Raw genomic sequence first — 13,414 nt, 5'->3', positions numbered from 1 at the left:
TAAGTATGGATTATGTAACAGATCCTGCTATTTAGGGCAGCTTTAGCCCTGCAGGGTCAAGGCATTTTTTAAGATGAATGATCTGAGCTCAATTACTTTTTAATATCAATAGTTTTGAAGATTATCTTATGATTGATTGATCTCAGGATCTCAGTAGATGCTACTCTATTTAATTACGAGTAAAAKATTATACGTTTTCCTATGTAGTTTCTTGATAAGGAAAAAGCARAATCATGCCTTTGTCTGGGCTTTTTTGTTCTGTGCCTCAGAGTGAAAAAGCTGCTAAAATAAGAAGCATGCAAGCTGCCAATAAGCCATAAATTTTTGTTGTCATGAACAGGCTCATAAGAGAATTTGTTAAATAGGCAGAGTGGATTCACTATTAAACTGTTTTCTGTCTTAAGTTTAATAATAAGACTTTTGGCCTCCTATAAAATTCAGAGCTTATTTGAAAACAAATGCAGTATTATTTCRTACTTAGGTTGATGGGCTGTTGGATAAGCAAAGATATAATTACTGAGATGGCTRTTTTCAGAATTCAGGTTCTTTGCTATTAATATTCTCTGAGAGCATTTAATTGTAAACATCTGTCCTCATTTTAGTTTTTTTAAAATTAAACCATATTATAAAACTCTCTGTTTTCTTCATATCAGCACATTAATTTGAGCTTGGCACATTCAGTTCTTAGTTAMGTAGTTATTGAAAGCATTTTAGATACATGAATAATGAAAAGATATGGGAACATGATACTCCTTTTCCCCACTGTACTTTTCTTCTTTTGAGAACTAAGAAAAAAATCCACATAACTTSAAGATGACTGCAGTGTCATTTATTTTGTTGCTGTTGAGCCACTCAAAGATGCTGCAAGAAAATGGAATCTAGGTGCTAAAGGGAATTTAAAGATTATCTGGTCCATTCCCTTAATCTCTTAGAGACCTAAAGTACTCCCGTATGTTCACTGGAGTAAAGAGTTTGAATGTCCAGGTCACCTTACCCACTTAGAGCCTCCTTTGTACCCAAATCACATCATTCTTGAATCCCTCTTTTGAATCTCCCATTGCATTTTTTGCTTTATAATTCAAATGAAGCCTCAGCCTGAGTACATCCCTGGTTAAAAGAAAACCACAACTTAGGAATTCATTTTGGTGTTTAGCAGTGGAAGCTCAGAAGAATGTTCCAAATATTCATTACATTATGGGGAGCAATAAGTAGCAAACACAGTTTGCTGACAAAGAATTACTGAACTTAATCAAATGTAGAATGACTGGAGGGTTTTTGAGCAGCCTGGTCTAGTGGAAGGARCCCATGRCAGAGGGTTTRGATTARGGTGRTCTTTAAGRTCYCTTCCAACCCCAAACCAGTCTATRATTSTGTAATCTTGTGMAATAYAACATCAGTAAGGATAAATTAATGACTGCAGGGGAAAGGGTAGCCTTGACAATACCTTCAAGGRATGGTCTCTGAGGTTTCTGTTTTAATTCAGAAAATGAACTTATTGCATAGAGTTCTAGCAGTGTCAGTTTACTGCCAATATGATGTGTAAATGCATATTTCAGTGCTGTTTGCTCAAACTAAGGGTGAATTAATTTTTATGAATTCAGATTCATAAAAAGCGTACATATTTCTTTCCATATGGTTTTATAGGCATAACCTCCCCTAGTCATCTGTGCAGCCAGAATTCTTGTTTAAATTGTTATTTTTTGGGATCTCAGCTACACTATCCTTTTTCTGCATTTGACCATCATAGTTTTGCCTTGTGCATGTCATTTTCCTGGCTGTCATTTTAATGATGTCTGTCCCTGGAAGGATTTTTATACTTTTTTCCTCATCATGCGTCAGGATTGAGTTGCTTCCACTTTTCTGGTGTTTGCTCATTTGGTAGCAAGAGTTTCCAGTGCCTGATGGATTGTCASCCCTCGTCATGCTTTCTATCATGTTGTCCCACGGGCTCTCTGTAAACATCCACCAGGCAACTTCCGTTGAATTTGTTTTTAAAATTATCCGGCAAATATAGCTGGATTGACACATGTCCTCCTACCACCTTAACCAAAATAGTTTTCGTTCTTCCATCTACTCCCCACTCTTTCTTTATCCATCTGTTCTCTTTCTTCCTCATACTTTGATTCTGAGTTGTTGGAGCAGAGTCTGTCTTATTTATCCCATCTGCACAGTGACTGACTTTATTTAATAATGCAAGTAATGAATGACATGAAATGAGTGTATTTTCTAACATGGACTTCAAAGCCACCCTTCAGCAGCATCAGAAACAGGATATGGTTTCAAGAAAGGAAATATCCAGCCATTCTGGATGCCATTAAAGATAAACACAGTACACAATACCTATTGGAAAAAAGTTAATCTGAGCTGCATGCAGAAAAGTACTAGGATGATGGCCATACAAACACTTTCAATACTTCTGGTAGCTGAAAATTAAAGGTAGAAAGCCAATTTTTTTCATATATTTGTAGCTCTTACTTCCCCACTGTTACTAAAGTTTTTCAGCAAAATGGCACTTCTACTGAGCTGTTGAGTTTTTTTGTTTTTTTTTTTTGTTGAGTTTTTTTTTTTTTTTTTTACTTCCCCACTGTTACTAAAGTTTTTCAGCAAAATGGCACTTCTACTGAGCTGTTGAGTTTTGTTTTATTTTTTTTTTAATTGTTCATGTTATTTGTATTCTATTTGACTCAGGTTCAGCAAAATACAGCATGAAAGAAAAAGTAATATTCAGGCAGATTAGATAATGCATTAACAGAGCAAAAGAAATTTATATATTTAACTACTAAGGAGCACTTTTGACTTGGTATGTAGACAGGCAGTTGAGTTTTTATTTAAGCTGAAAGGCAATGACTAGGTTCCCAGTATTTCTGCAGTTATCCCTGACTTGAAAGAGAATTTATGTTTTTTTATGGTTTGGGTACTGTGGTGTTCAGCAGAATTTGTTAATCCAACTCTTCTGAAATACTGCCTCTTATCAGCAAGTCTTGACTTTTGAGTAGAAGCCATTGCATTCAAACTATTGTTTTGTAAATAGGGAGTGTAGGAACGTGGTTTTGTCTGTTATTGTTGGACTTTGTACCTGAGAATATTTATTTTTTTTTACTGCATCAGTAGGATGTCCTGATCTTYGCGTGACATCTTAGAATTGGATTCATTACTGTATTTTTCATGAGGTTTGCTGTCAGAAGTAATCAATCTATAGTATTTATCACCATCACATAAACTCCAGTATCACCTGTTATGACTAAAACAGCACTTGGAGGCCTCTCTCAGCTGGTCTGCATGCTTTTGAAATACCTGCTCTTCCTTGTTTTCTCCAGATTTCCATTTTTTAAGAAGCCAGCTATCAAATTGTTTTAACTCCTTTCTCCACACTTGTCACAACATCTTTTTCAATGTTTATTAGCACAATAGGCTTTCACTGATAGTCAAGGAAGTAAAGGGTGTACTCAAGTTAATCCCTTTATTTATGTTTCTAAACTCTCTTTGTGCATTCAGTCCATCATTTTTACCTGTTTTTTTTTTCTTGTTTACTCTTTTTCCTGTCTGCTCCCTTTTTACTGTGTTTTTTCCTTCCTATTTGTCCTTTCTCCTCAAACAGTTTTGCTAAGCCTCCCCAGGTACAGCTCCACAGCAGCTAAGATTATACTGTCACTGCATGTATTTCCTGGCTCTCTAATCCTGTTCCTCTCCTATGCCTTGAATATTCTTGAAACCACATTCTACTGGGGAGAAGTGAAGAATTGCCCTTAGATCAACTTAGGTAGTATTAGTGAATAAGCGATGAGTCAYTTTTCTTTATGCTCAAATCTTTTTCACCATGGTTATTCACAGCAGTCATGCACCACATTTTTCTTGTATTCCTCCTCATGCATASCTCTCTCTGTAATATCTTGGATGGTATTGGGGTTTTTATAAATTTCATGTCTTTTGCAAATGATTCCTAGGAGATATCTCACATACTTTTTCATGATCTCACTGGTACTAGTGCAAATACTTGACCAGCAAAGACTTYTAGCATTACTGTCTTGAGTTTGTCCCTTCACATGACGCTTTTTTTCCTCCCATACTTTTAATGTGATGCTAGAAAAGAAAGAAGTTAGATTTCTGTGGAAGTTGAAGAGGTTCATTATTATTGCCAGTGAAAAAATGTGGGCTCAGCCAGATCTGAACACTGGGTGAAATTGCAATGTGCCATAAATCAATGTCTTTGTTATGTCTGCCTTCTAACATTCAATAAAATCAGAAACTTTTCMATAAAAGTTCATTGGTCTGTCGTGAAGATCAAGCCCGATAAATAAAAGATGGAAGCAGCAGTCTGTGGAAAGAAATTCCACTCCTTTGTATCTCTGTGTTTATGCGCTCTATTGACAGTTTTAAATCATTCTCATCCGTGTAGTGGCTGATCTTCACCCCATTCAGAAATACAGCCTGTCTTCACAAAGGAATGTCTTTGTGGAATAAAGTTTTCTGTACATTGGGGGTGGAATACAGTGAGTCAGTTTTCCAGAACAACTTTTTTAATATATGAAGGTCTGGTTTTCTKTGTATTTTGCAGAAGTGTTGTTCTGGAGGAACAGAAAAAGTGTTGGTGTGGGTTTTATGAGTTTTGTCAGTTGATATTGTTTTTGTTGACTTTGGTATTTAGAAGGTAAATTTTATGTAGGATTGTTTTTAAAAGTGTTTGGAAGGGTAGAGCTGGTTACCCAGCCCTTGGAAGTAACCAAATTGTAGCACAGATGTTACAAGTGTCAACTTTTTAGCTTCAYACCAATGTGAGCTTGGCACCTCAACTTTAAATCTCTTCTGATGGTGTTTCTGAAAGAATTTAGGGACCATCTTATGTCCTAAGTGGCTCCCCAGCATTAAAGGAAGTCTCTTAYATTCAAAACTGAATTACTGTGATTGCACATGGGACTGTGTGAGTCTGGATTGGAAAACTGAGTACAAACTTAGARGAAAGGATGCAGAAGGGATGGTGCTCAGCAGGGTGTGATGCCATTGTAGTTTGGGATGCTGGAAAAGGAGGTTATGTCAAGCATGCAATTTGGTTTTACTGCTTCTCAGGAATAATAAGGCACCAGGCACCAAGATAGTTTTTGACTATCTAAGTAGAGGCAGTACATACATGTCTGTCTGTGCCTGAGGAACATTTCCATGTACTACAGMGACAGTGCACATTGTCAAAGAAGTTGTAGTAACAAAAAAATTCTGAACAGCTAGTTAAGGTAACGTATTYGTTTGTCAAGTAATTATCTAAATACATTGAGTGCAAATAATTAATACCTTGAACTTCTTGAGTCTGAAACACAATACACTTAGAATCTACCAAGAAATTCTGATTCTGTAGTTATGGCATAATTTTTTTACTATCTTCAGTTGAAAGTAAGTGCTTGGAACTACTTCAAGATCTAGTCCTTGTTCCCATTAAGACTCTGTTTTTGCAGTTAGTGATTTTTACAAAATACAGAGGTACTCTAAGCATTAGTTKAAGGTTCATTTTAAATCTTTGTGTGAAGAGTATTCTGTAAGCAAAATAGATGAGAATTTAGAATTGTAGTGACTTCTGTTGCTTCTCTAACATGATGGATTTGATTTATTGTTGGTATGATCTGGTATCCAGGCTCTTTTTCCAATCACTTTTTCTGATAAAATTAATTTTAARATGAAATTGTGAGGCTGAAATAGCTGACTGCTAAGGAATACAATCTAAAATAAAAATATGAAGAAACATATTTAATGATGTAAAAAAATTWAAGCTGAAGCTTTCAAAGATGTGGTCAAGAGTAGCAGCTGTATAAGCAAATTAAATAGTTACATGTGGAACTGAATCCTTACAGYTTAAATCCTTTCCTAGAATCCTTTCATTCCCTTTATTACCGTTTAACCTACAGGAAGAAATTTATTACCATTTAACCTATAGGAAGAAATGTTTGAATATATAAACTGATCTCTTGGTTTTTTTTTTTTTTCTTGTAAAGAACAGATCTGTGTATGCAAATTATTCACAGAATTTTGTGTTTGAGTTGAGTCGATGTAGTAGTAGGCCTGCAAGGTGTGGTGACCTAATCAAAAGCTATGAGGTATTTTCCTTCCATTTCAAAATATTTAATGTTTATTTAGTTTTATTACTTATTTGTAACTCTTTTGAAAATTATTTAGTTTGCTTTTAAATCAAAGAGCTCTGTCAGAAATGAAATAAACTGTATTTGGCTTGACTGAATTTAAATGCTTCATACCTGGAGTTTTACTGGTCATGTAGACATAGTCAAATTTTGTTTGCTACTCATTTCACATTAGGCCTACTCAGCATGGGCATTTATTGCCTCRGTTTCATCACTGTGCTATTTCACCGATAAAGTTCTTTGTTAAGAGAAAAACKTATACCAGGAGGAGCCCACCTGCTGTGCAGTGATGTCTCAGCTAGGTTGTAAATCGTCTCTTGGCAGGAAAGCTTTTGTCAAAGAAAACAAATGAGCATGTCAAGGAGAGATTTGGCTTTAGAAATACAGTAAAGCAAGTGTTGCGCTTGCTGTTTTCCTAAGGATTCCTTGAAAAATTAGTGTCTTGGTTCTCAGTTAAAGGAAAGGTGTGAATTTTTTCCCCATAAACTGAGGTTGTATGGCAGGGCTTTGTGATAAGAACTCTTACAAAAACAAACAAATCTCAGAGTTCCAAACAATTCCTGAACTCACACAGTACAGGCATGTAGTCCAGTTMTCCATCTTTCAGTTTCTCTTCACATCTTGATTTTAATAAACATGTCATTATCATCAGAGCGTTCAAACGAAGATACATATATTGTATATAAAACCAAAATTACATGCAGCTCAGTGACCTAATGCCAATTTCTTGTCTAATAAATGTTYCTTAACTAGTTTAAAAATAGCAGAATCACTTATGCTGCTTTATATGTCACATTTTRATCAATATCTTAAGCGGTACTTTGGAACTATGGTGAAAGCCCAGTAGTGGGAGGAATTGCTAACCAACTTCAACAGGTGTCATTTCTAGTTAGTAATTAAGGATAATGAATTCCGTATGAAGTAGCTTCATTTAAAGAAAGGAAGAAACTGTCTATCCAAGCTAAATATGTTTGAAGRTGAGTGTCTTTTAATAGTATCGAGATATATCACCAAATAATTTTTTTTTTKGGTGAAGATACAGTGTTGGCACTACAACAATATCCAGGGCAGAACAATAACACATATTTTTAGCTCATATGAATGGTGTAAGTACTGAAAGGTTTTATATCTACTGAACATATTTGTGAAAAATGAAATACTAAGAATCCAGAACATAAAACAAAGCTGAAGTTCCAATCTGGGAGTTACTCTGACAAGTGATGGCTCAAAATTATCATCCTGCCAGAACAATTATACTGCCTTGTGTGTTTAATTTAGAAGTTTATGTTATTAAAGTATATCATAGCAATAAGACATCTTGCTTTCTATACTGTCATTTAGTCCTTTTTGAGTTTTATGGACATAAATGTTCCATCAGAAATGTTAAGCATAAATTAATACAGGCTTGAGAACCCAGGCATATAATACTGTAGGTCATCCTGCAGCTGATTGAGGAAACACAGGAGTGTAAGGTACAGCTCTTGGAAAATGGATCATACCAAGCTGTGTTTTAAAATGGAGTTTTTGATCTGAGTAATTTTCTRATTTTCAAGGCTAATTATGGAACCACATCTACAACAGTAATAAATTTTATATAAATTTCTATTTTGCTGGTAGATATCCATCCTAATATCGTCCTTTAGCTGAATGATCCTTTGAGGTCTGAGGTCTCACCTGACTGGTCTAGAGTTTCTAGAGAGCCRTTGCTCCTCTTTTGATTTTCTTTATGCTAGACTAATCAAGCAAATTTTATTAGTCTCCTCAGTGATTCATGGTTCCCACTGCATCGAGTAGCCTTATAATATTTCTCTTTTCCTCATGCTGTTTGAAGTTATTGAAAATGGGAGAAGAGAATGGTACGTAAAAGTTCAAATAGCGTCTTGAATGGTAAGATATTCTCAGTAGGAATGAAGAAGTGTTAAAGCCATCTAATGCATGCAGGGCTCTGGGAAAGGGTCTGAGGGAGAGGGAAAAGCTGAGACAATCATGAAATTCAAACTATCCASCATTCACTTGGGAACCAGAAAGAGATTTGGTGAGGGGAAAATATTATTTGGAAATACTGAAGGATTGCTTATGAGAATGCTTTAGAATTAACAAGTGTACAGCAGTGGAGAAGAATTTGCTGTGAAACCTCTGGTTATGATTAGGACAATTTGTTGGCAGTATTTTGGTCAGTGTACCTGCTGTTAAATCATGGTGTTGCTGTTTTGTTACATATATTGCACTGTATTGTTGGGCTGAATGTTTTGCTAGAAAGTTGGTCTTTTTAATGTGGAAGACGTGAATCAGTTTTTATTTTGCAGCTGCTCAGGAAGTTGTATGGTTTCCGTCAGCTCACCCGGTCTTATGCAGTGATGGCCAGACTTCTTGATGCAGGTTATGCAAACTAAATGCCCTTAGCAGAAACTCAGAAGGGGATCAAATAATGATGTTTGAAACCTCATCACACTGTCATAAGCAGTAGAGTTACCACAGTGAAACAAGTTAGAGAAAGCTGGAAAGTAGAACCAAACCAGTCARCCTCACTTCAATCCCAGGAAAGGTGGTGGAGACTCCACCCTTGGTGATGTTCAACAGAGTGTGCTGAGTTCAGCACTCTCCTGGGCCAGCTGTTCTATCTGATCCTAGTTTTGGGCAACTGAGTTTGTCTAAAGGTSCCTTCCAATCTCAATGATTCTAAGCAAATAAAGATTTTAGTCAAGTTGACATTTCCAGTCAAAAGCTTTTTAGACTTGAKCTTTGTGGCCCAAGGCAACAATCAATAATAATTTCATTGTAGATAAATACATTTGTGCAAGGGGCAAAAATGAAAACATGAGAAATGCCATCCAAACTGAAGAGCACACATCTTATATATTCTTCATGATCACTCGGAAAGTTGTGCATTATATCTTAACATCTGCTACAATAAATGGAAAATATGGCTAACTTGTGCTTTCTTCGATTGAGGTGGCATATGCAAAAATACATTAAGAGTGATACATCAGGTTAATAGTATGCCTGTTATCATTCAAGAGCTCTCAGGCAGTTCAAAATTACTAATTGACTAATAATTCTAGAAGTAATTAAGCCTCATAAAAGTGACTTGTTTACTATATCTTAATGAGAGTGAGAGCTGAATTTTTACTTGCAAGGAGCCAGAAAATTGTGCATATAAAAAACGTAATTTAGCATTGAGTTTTCTTTGCAAGCATATCCTAAAGGCACGCTTACATGGGTTTATATGGACATATAATTTATTATATTAATTTTGCTGTGAGTGAGAATGCCTTTCCTCTTGCTTCCTTTTTCTGTTTTCTTRTAAGAGGTTTAAATTCAGAATTTAACATTTGTGTTATTCCTTTGTTAGAGTTAATGTGTAAAATAGTTCCAAGGCAAAATGCAAGAAAACCAGGTGGGAATGTATAAGAGGAATATCAAGAGAGACATAGTCAATAGTTAAATGTTGTGCTGCAGTTGTAYGCTAAAATTTAGTTGTCCATGTATTGTGAAGTGAATACAATTCATTCTATTCAGCAGATGGAAATGCTGAGACAAAGAGATGAAATAATYCATTTCAGTTAATCAGTCAAGAGCTAGTAATGGAAGTGGAAATAAAATTCAAATCTACTTGTCCCTGYTGGTACGTTTAGGCTTAGAGTAGGATAGGTTTAGTGCAGCATGATGGTGAGGCGCTGGCCAGCCTGTGAGAGGTGTTGAGGACAGGGGGTGATCAGTGCTGTTTAAGCACGAGGCTCCYGTTAGCTGAGGGTTCACACGTGTGCGTCCTGGTAGGATGATTTGACTGCTTCCTTTGCTGAAGAAGGGTGATGAGATTTTCCTGCCAATTTCCAAGAGTACTTAGCTGGAATGGAATGACTTTGGCAGAACAGAAATTTATCATAATATGAGTGTAGAGAGGGAAGMGCATCACTGCAGAAGGTTGTTGGTGAAAAAAGGAACTTTTCTGGCTGGCAGACTATATGGTTACCATTGTGTCCACGTCTGTGATATCATGAACTTCATATACATAGGAATAATCTGAAATCTACAAAGCACCAATTTCACATTTAACATGCAGGTCCTCAGCATTATTTTTAATATCTCTCTGAGAGGCTTTAGTTCAAAGTTATTATTGATTGCTGCTGTCCACCAGCTTAAAAAGCAATAATTGTAAAGATGGAAATGTGGTACAGAACTCCAAAAGTTTACCAGTATGCCTCAGAATTCATTGTACGGATCAGAAAATCTGTACTGTCACAATGGCTCGAGATTTGTAATATTGGAGAAATATAAATATGGATCTGTGTATAATATTTCCATAATCATATTGGAAGTTTTTTGGTTGATATGAATGGGAAATGATCCTTAGAAACAATGATGGGTTAATGAACTTTTAATTTCTCACCTGTTTAGAAATCTGTTTTGGGAAATATAATATGAACATTATATTTGCGACTGCAGAGGCAGAGCTATAGAGAAGTGATTGAAATAAAAATGATACACTATGTTAATTCAGGGAAAATATTTGCCAATTATTTTTCTTGTAGCAAAATTTAAAACAGTAAGAAAAGGTAGAAAGAACAATTTTGCCTTTCAAATGAATCTATGAATACTTTTAAAAATGTGTGTCTATATGTGGGAGTAGGGTAAGGGAATGTACAATGAAAACATTCAGTCATCTCTCTTTCTTTTAATGAGACATGAGTGTGGGATAGAGAGATTAGGAAGAAAAGATACTTTTAATGTCCTTAAAAGTCAGTCTTCTCTTGGATTGACAGCCAACCCAAGTTTGTACGCTTATTAATCATAATTAAGTTAATTGTAAATTCTGAAGCACACATACTCACTGGACAAACAGAACATCTCAACCACCATAGTTAAAATTATAATTTGTACTTTTACTATAATTTGGTTTTACATTCATGGGGGTAAGTCACAACCACTTGCCAGCTTTTGACCTCWGAATACCCTGTGTGTTATTGGAGATCCTGAGAGCACAGTTGAAGTATGACTTTCATCCGAGAGGAGCTGTAATCCATGTTGGGTTACTGTGTKTACCTGTGGAAGGACATTTTACTTCTCCTGTGTGAAGGAAACTATTTAAAGTTTATTTGTATATGGCTTGTAAAAGCAGCATGGAAAGCAAATTATGTTCCTGCTATCCGTGTGGAGTGCTGGGTAGAAACTAAAACTTTGGTTGGTCCGCTCAGTGCTTAGATCAAGCTAACCTGAATTTTGCCAAAAAAATTTGATTAGGAATTTAGTGGGTACAGGTTTTGTGGACACAGTTTACATGGTGGGGTGAAATGTCTTTGGCATTCCTAGGCAAGTTCACTTGGCATTCATCCTTCACAGTTATTCCTTTATTCTTTGAGGATAAAGTGTTTATTTTCTGGGCAAACCCCACCATATAAGCTGTTCCCTGGACAACTGTGATGATTGGGATAGAATAGTTACCAAAATTACTGTTTCCATCCTATAGCATCTCACAAAAAGGTTTCTATGTGTGGTACAACAAAATCATTTGTGTTTAGAGWTTTTATTTCTGTTGGAAATACTTGCTTGCCTCCATCTTTGTACAGCAATGATCCAGCAGGTTCTTCGGTGGATTTTGGCTTAGAGAGATTTGTATATATTGGCATGTTATATAACGTGGTATCTTACTACATCAAATAGATTTGTGCTTGAAGAATAAAATTTCAAGCTTTTTCACTGTCTTTTTGCCATATCAGTTTACAATCACTATCTCTGTGATCACAGAAATGCACTAAAATAGATATTATATTCCTCCCTCTTTTRTTCTCCACAGCAATGGAGTTTCATGAAAACCTGCACAATATAGGAGCGAGAGAAGGCCTAAAAGAAAGAAAACTGCAAAAATCAGTAGAAAGTTTTACATGGAACATTACAATTTTAAAGGTAATGTGTCTTCCTTTGATTAGTTACCATTTTTTCTGTTCAAAACTGTCATTCTAACATTGTTACTGGTCATTTACTCTGTGTCATGGTTCTACTGGATTTATTCACTTCTGTTATCACAGTTTAGTTTCTATAATGTGAAAAACAGCAGACTCTCAATGTGACTTTTTCTTTTCTTGTGTGGTTATAGAAGCTTGTTTCATTTAGTCTGTCTGACATTCTCTTCTTGCAACCTTTTAACATTAGCAGGATCCTTGGTAATCTTTAATACCCAGCTGGAACAATGAGTCTTGACTTCTGCAAAGTGGCTCGGGCTGGGAGGGAGCTATGCCATTGTTTAAACCCTGTTTTGTGATTTGAAAGGGAATAGGTGTTAAGGTTAATGCAGTTACTGAAAAACAAAAGGGAAGCTGTTACTGCTGCAGTCAGTGATGAATGGTGATTAATGGTAGAAGCAAATTATGTTCATAATCCAGGCTGGAAAAAATTGAGTGCATGAGCTGGTGACTCTGTCGACATTTTCTTGAGCACATTTGCTTGCATTTTGACAAAAGAGTAAATGGTGAAGTGTAAGAAAAGCTTTCAGCCAGAGACCCTCAGGACATGGAACAGTTCAGGTTTCCTATCRGTGGTCTTTGATCTCAGCAAAGTATATCAAAATTTATAGAGATAGCAAAACTGCCTCCCTTAATTTATTCCCTTGACGCTATTCTTCTAGCCCAAATTATTCAGGTCTTGTGTTTACATCCACTAATGAGTTCTTCTCTCCCACTCAGTCAAATACTTGTTCACTACTCCATTAAACTATAAAGTCTGTTTTAATTATAAAGAAAATTATTTTCTCCCACATAGTTTTTATTTTTAGCTCTTGAAAATACAGTTCCATCCCGCCTCTTCTTACAGTGAACTATGACAGAAAAGCAGTAATGCATATATTTTTCTCCAGATTTCTGTGTTGGTTTGAACTGTTAAGCTTTTCATGATGTTGCTTGGTGCTCCAATCCCTCTTGCGTTACACTGCGCAAATCCAATGCTGAGGAGAATCAAAAAGTGGTGAAATTTGCTACAGCATGTACAGTTAATGCATTCTAAAAATATGCACGCAGGTTCTGCTTATAGGTGAAGGACCAGAATATCACATATCCTGTATCAGAAGAGTTTCCTGAACACAGTGTAGGGAATGTGTCATGTGTCAGCCCTGTGCTTCCAAGGGGATAGAGAAGAGTCAGTTCAGTAGTTTTGGGCAAATGTCAAAGAAATAAATTCTTAYCCCTTCTTTTCTGTCAAAGGTGTCGGATACCAGCTTGGATAGGCAAATCTATTTTAATTCTGCCTGAAACAGCAGTACCTTTGCTTCATCTCTGCTTTACATTCTGAACATAAGGGTT

At 36.0% G+C, this 13,414-nt stretch overlaps 1 protein-coding gene across 1 annotated transcript in view; it reads left to right on the top strand.

The window, feature by feature from the left end:
* The window catches only part of PLCL2 (phospholipase C like 2), a 101,052-nt gene that overhangs the window by 77,195 nt on the left and 10,443 nt on the right, over positions 1-13,414 (top strand). The window contains exon 6 of the mRNA XM_057377430.1: positions 11,917-12,026. Coding sequence (XP_057233413.1) covers positions 11,917-12,026 — 110 coding nt within the window. The remainder of the gene's footprint in view (positions 1-11,916; positions 12,027-13,414) is intronic.

This window comes from Malurus melanocephalus, unplaced genomic scaffold, assembly GCF_030028575.1.
Source record: "Malurus melanocephalus ecotype Western Australia unplaced genomic scaffold, MMel_1.1 scaffold_315, whole genome shotgun sequence".
Taxonomy (NCBI): Eukaryota; Metazoa; Chordata; class Aves; order Passeriformes; family Maluridae; genus Malurus; species Malurus melanocephalus.
This window is presented reverse-complemented; position numbering and strand designations above follow the sequence as displayed.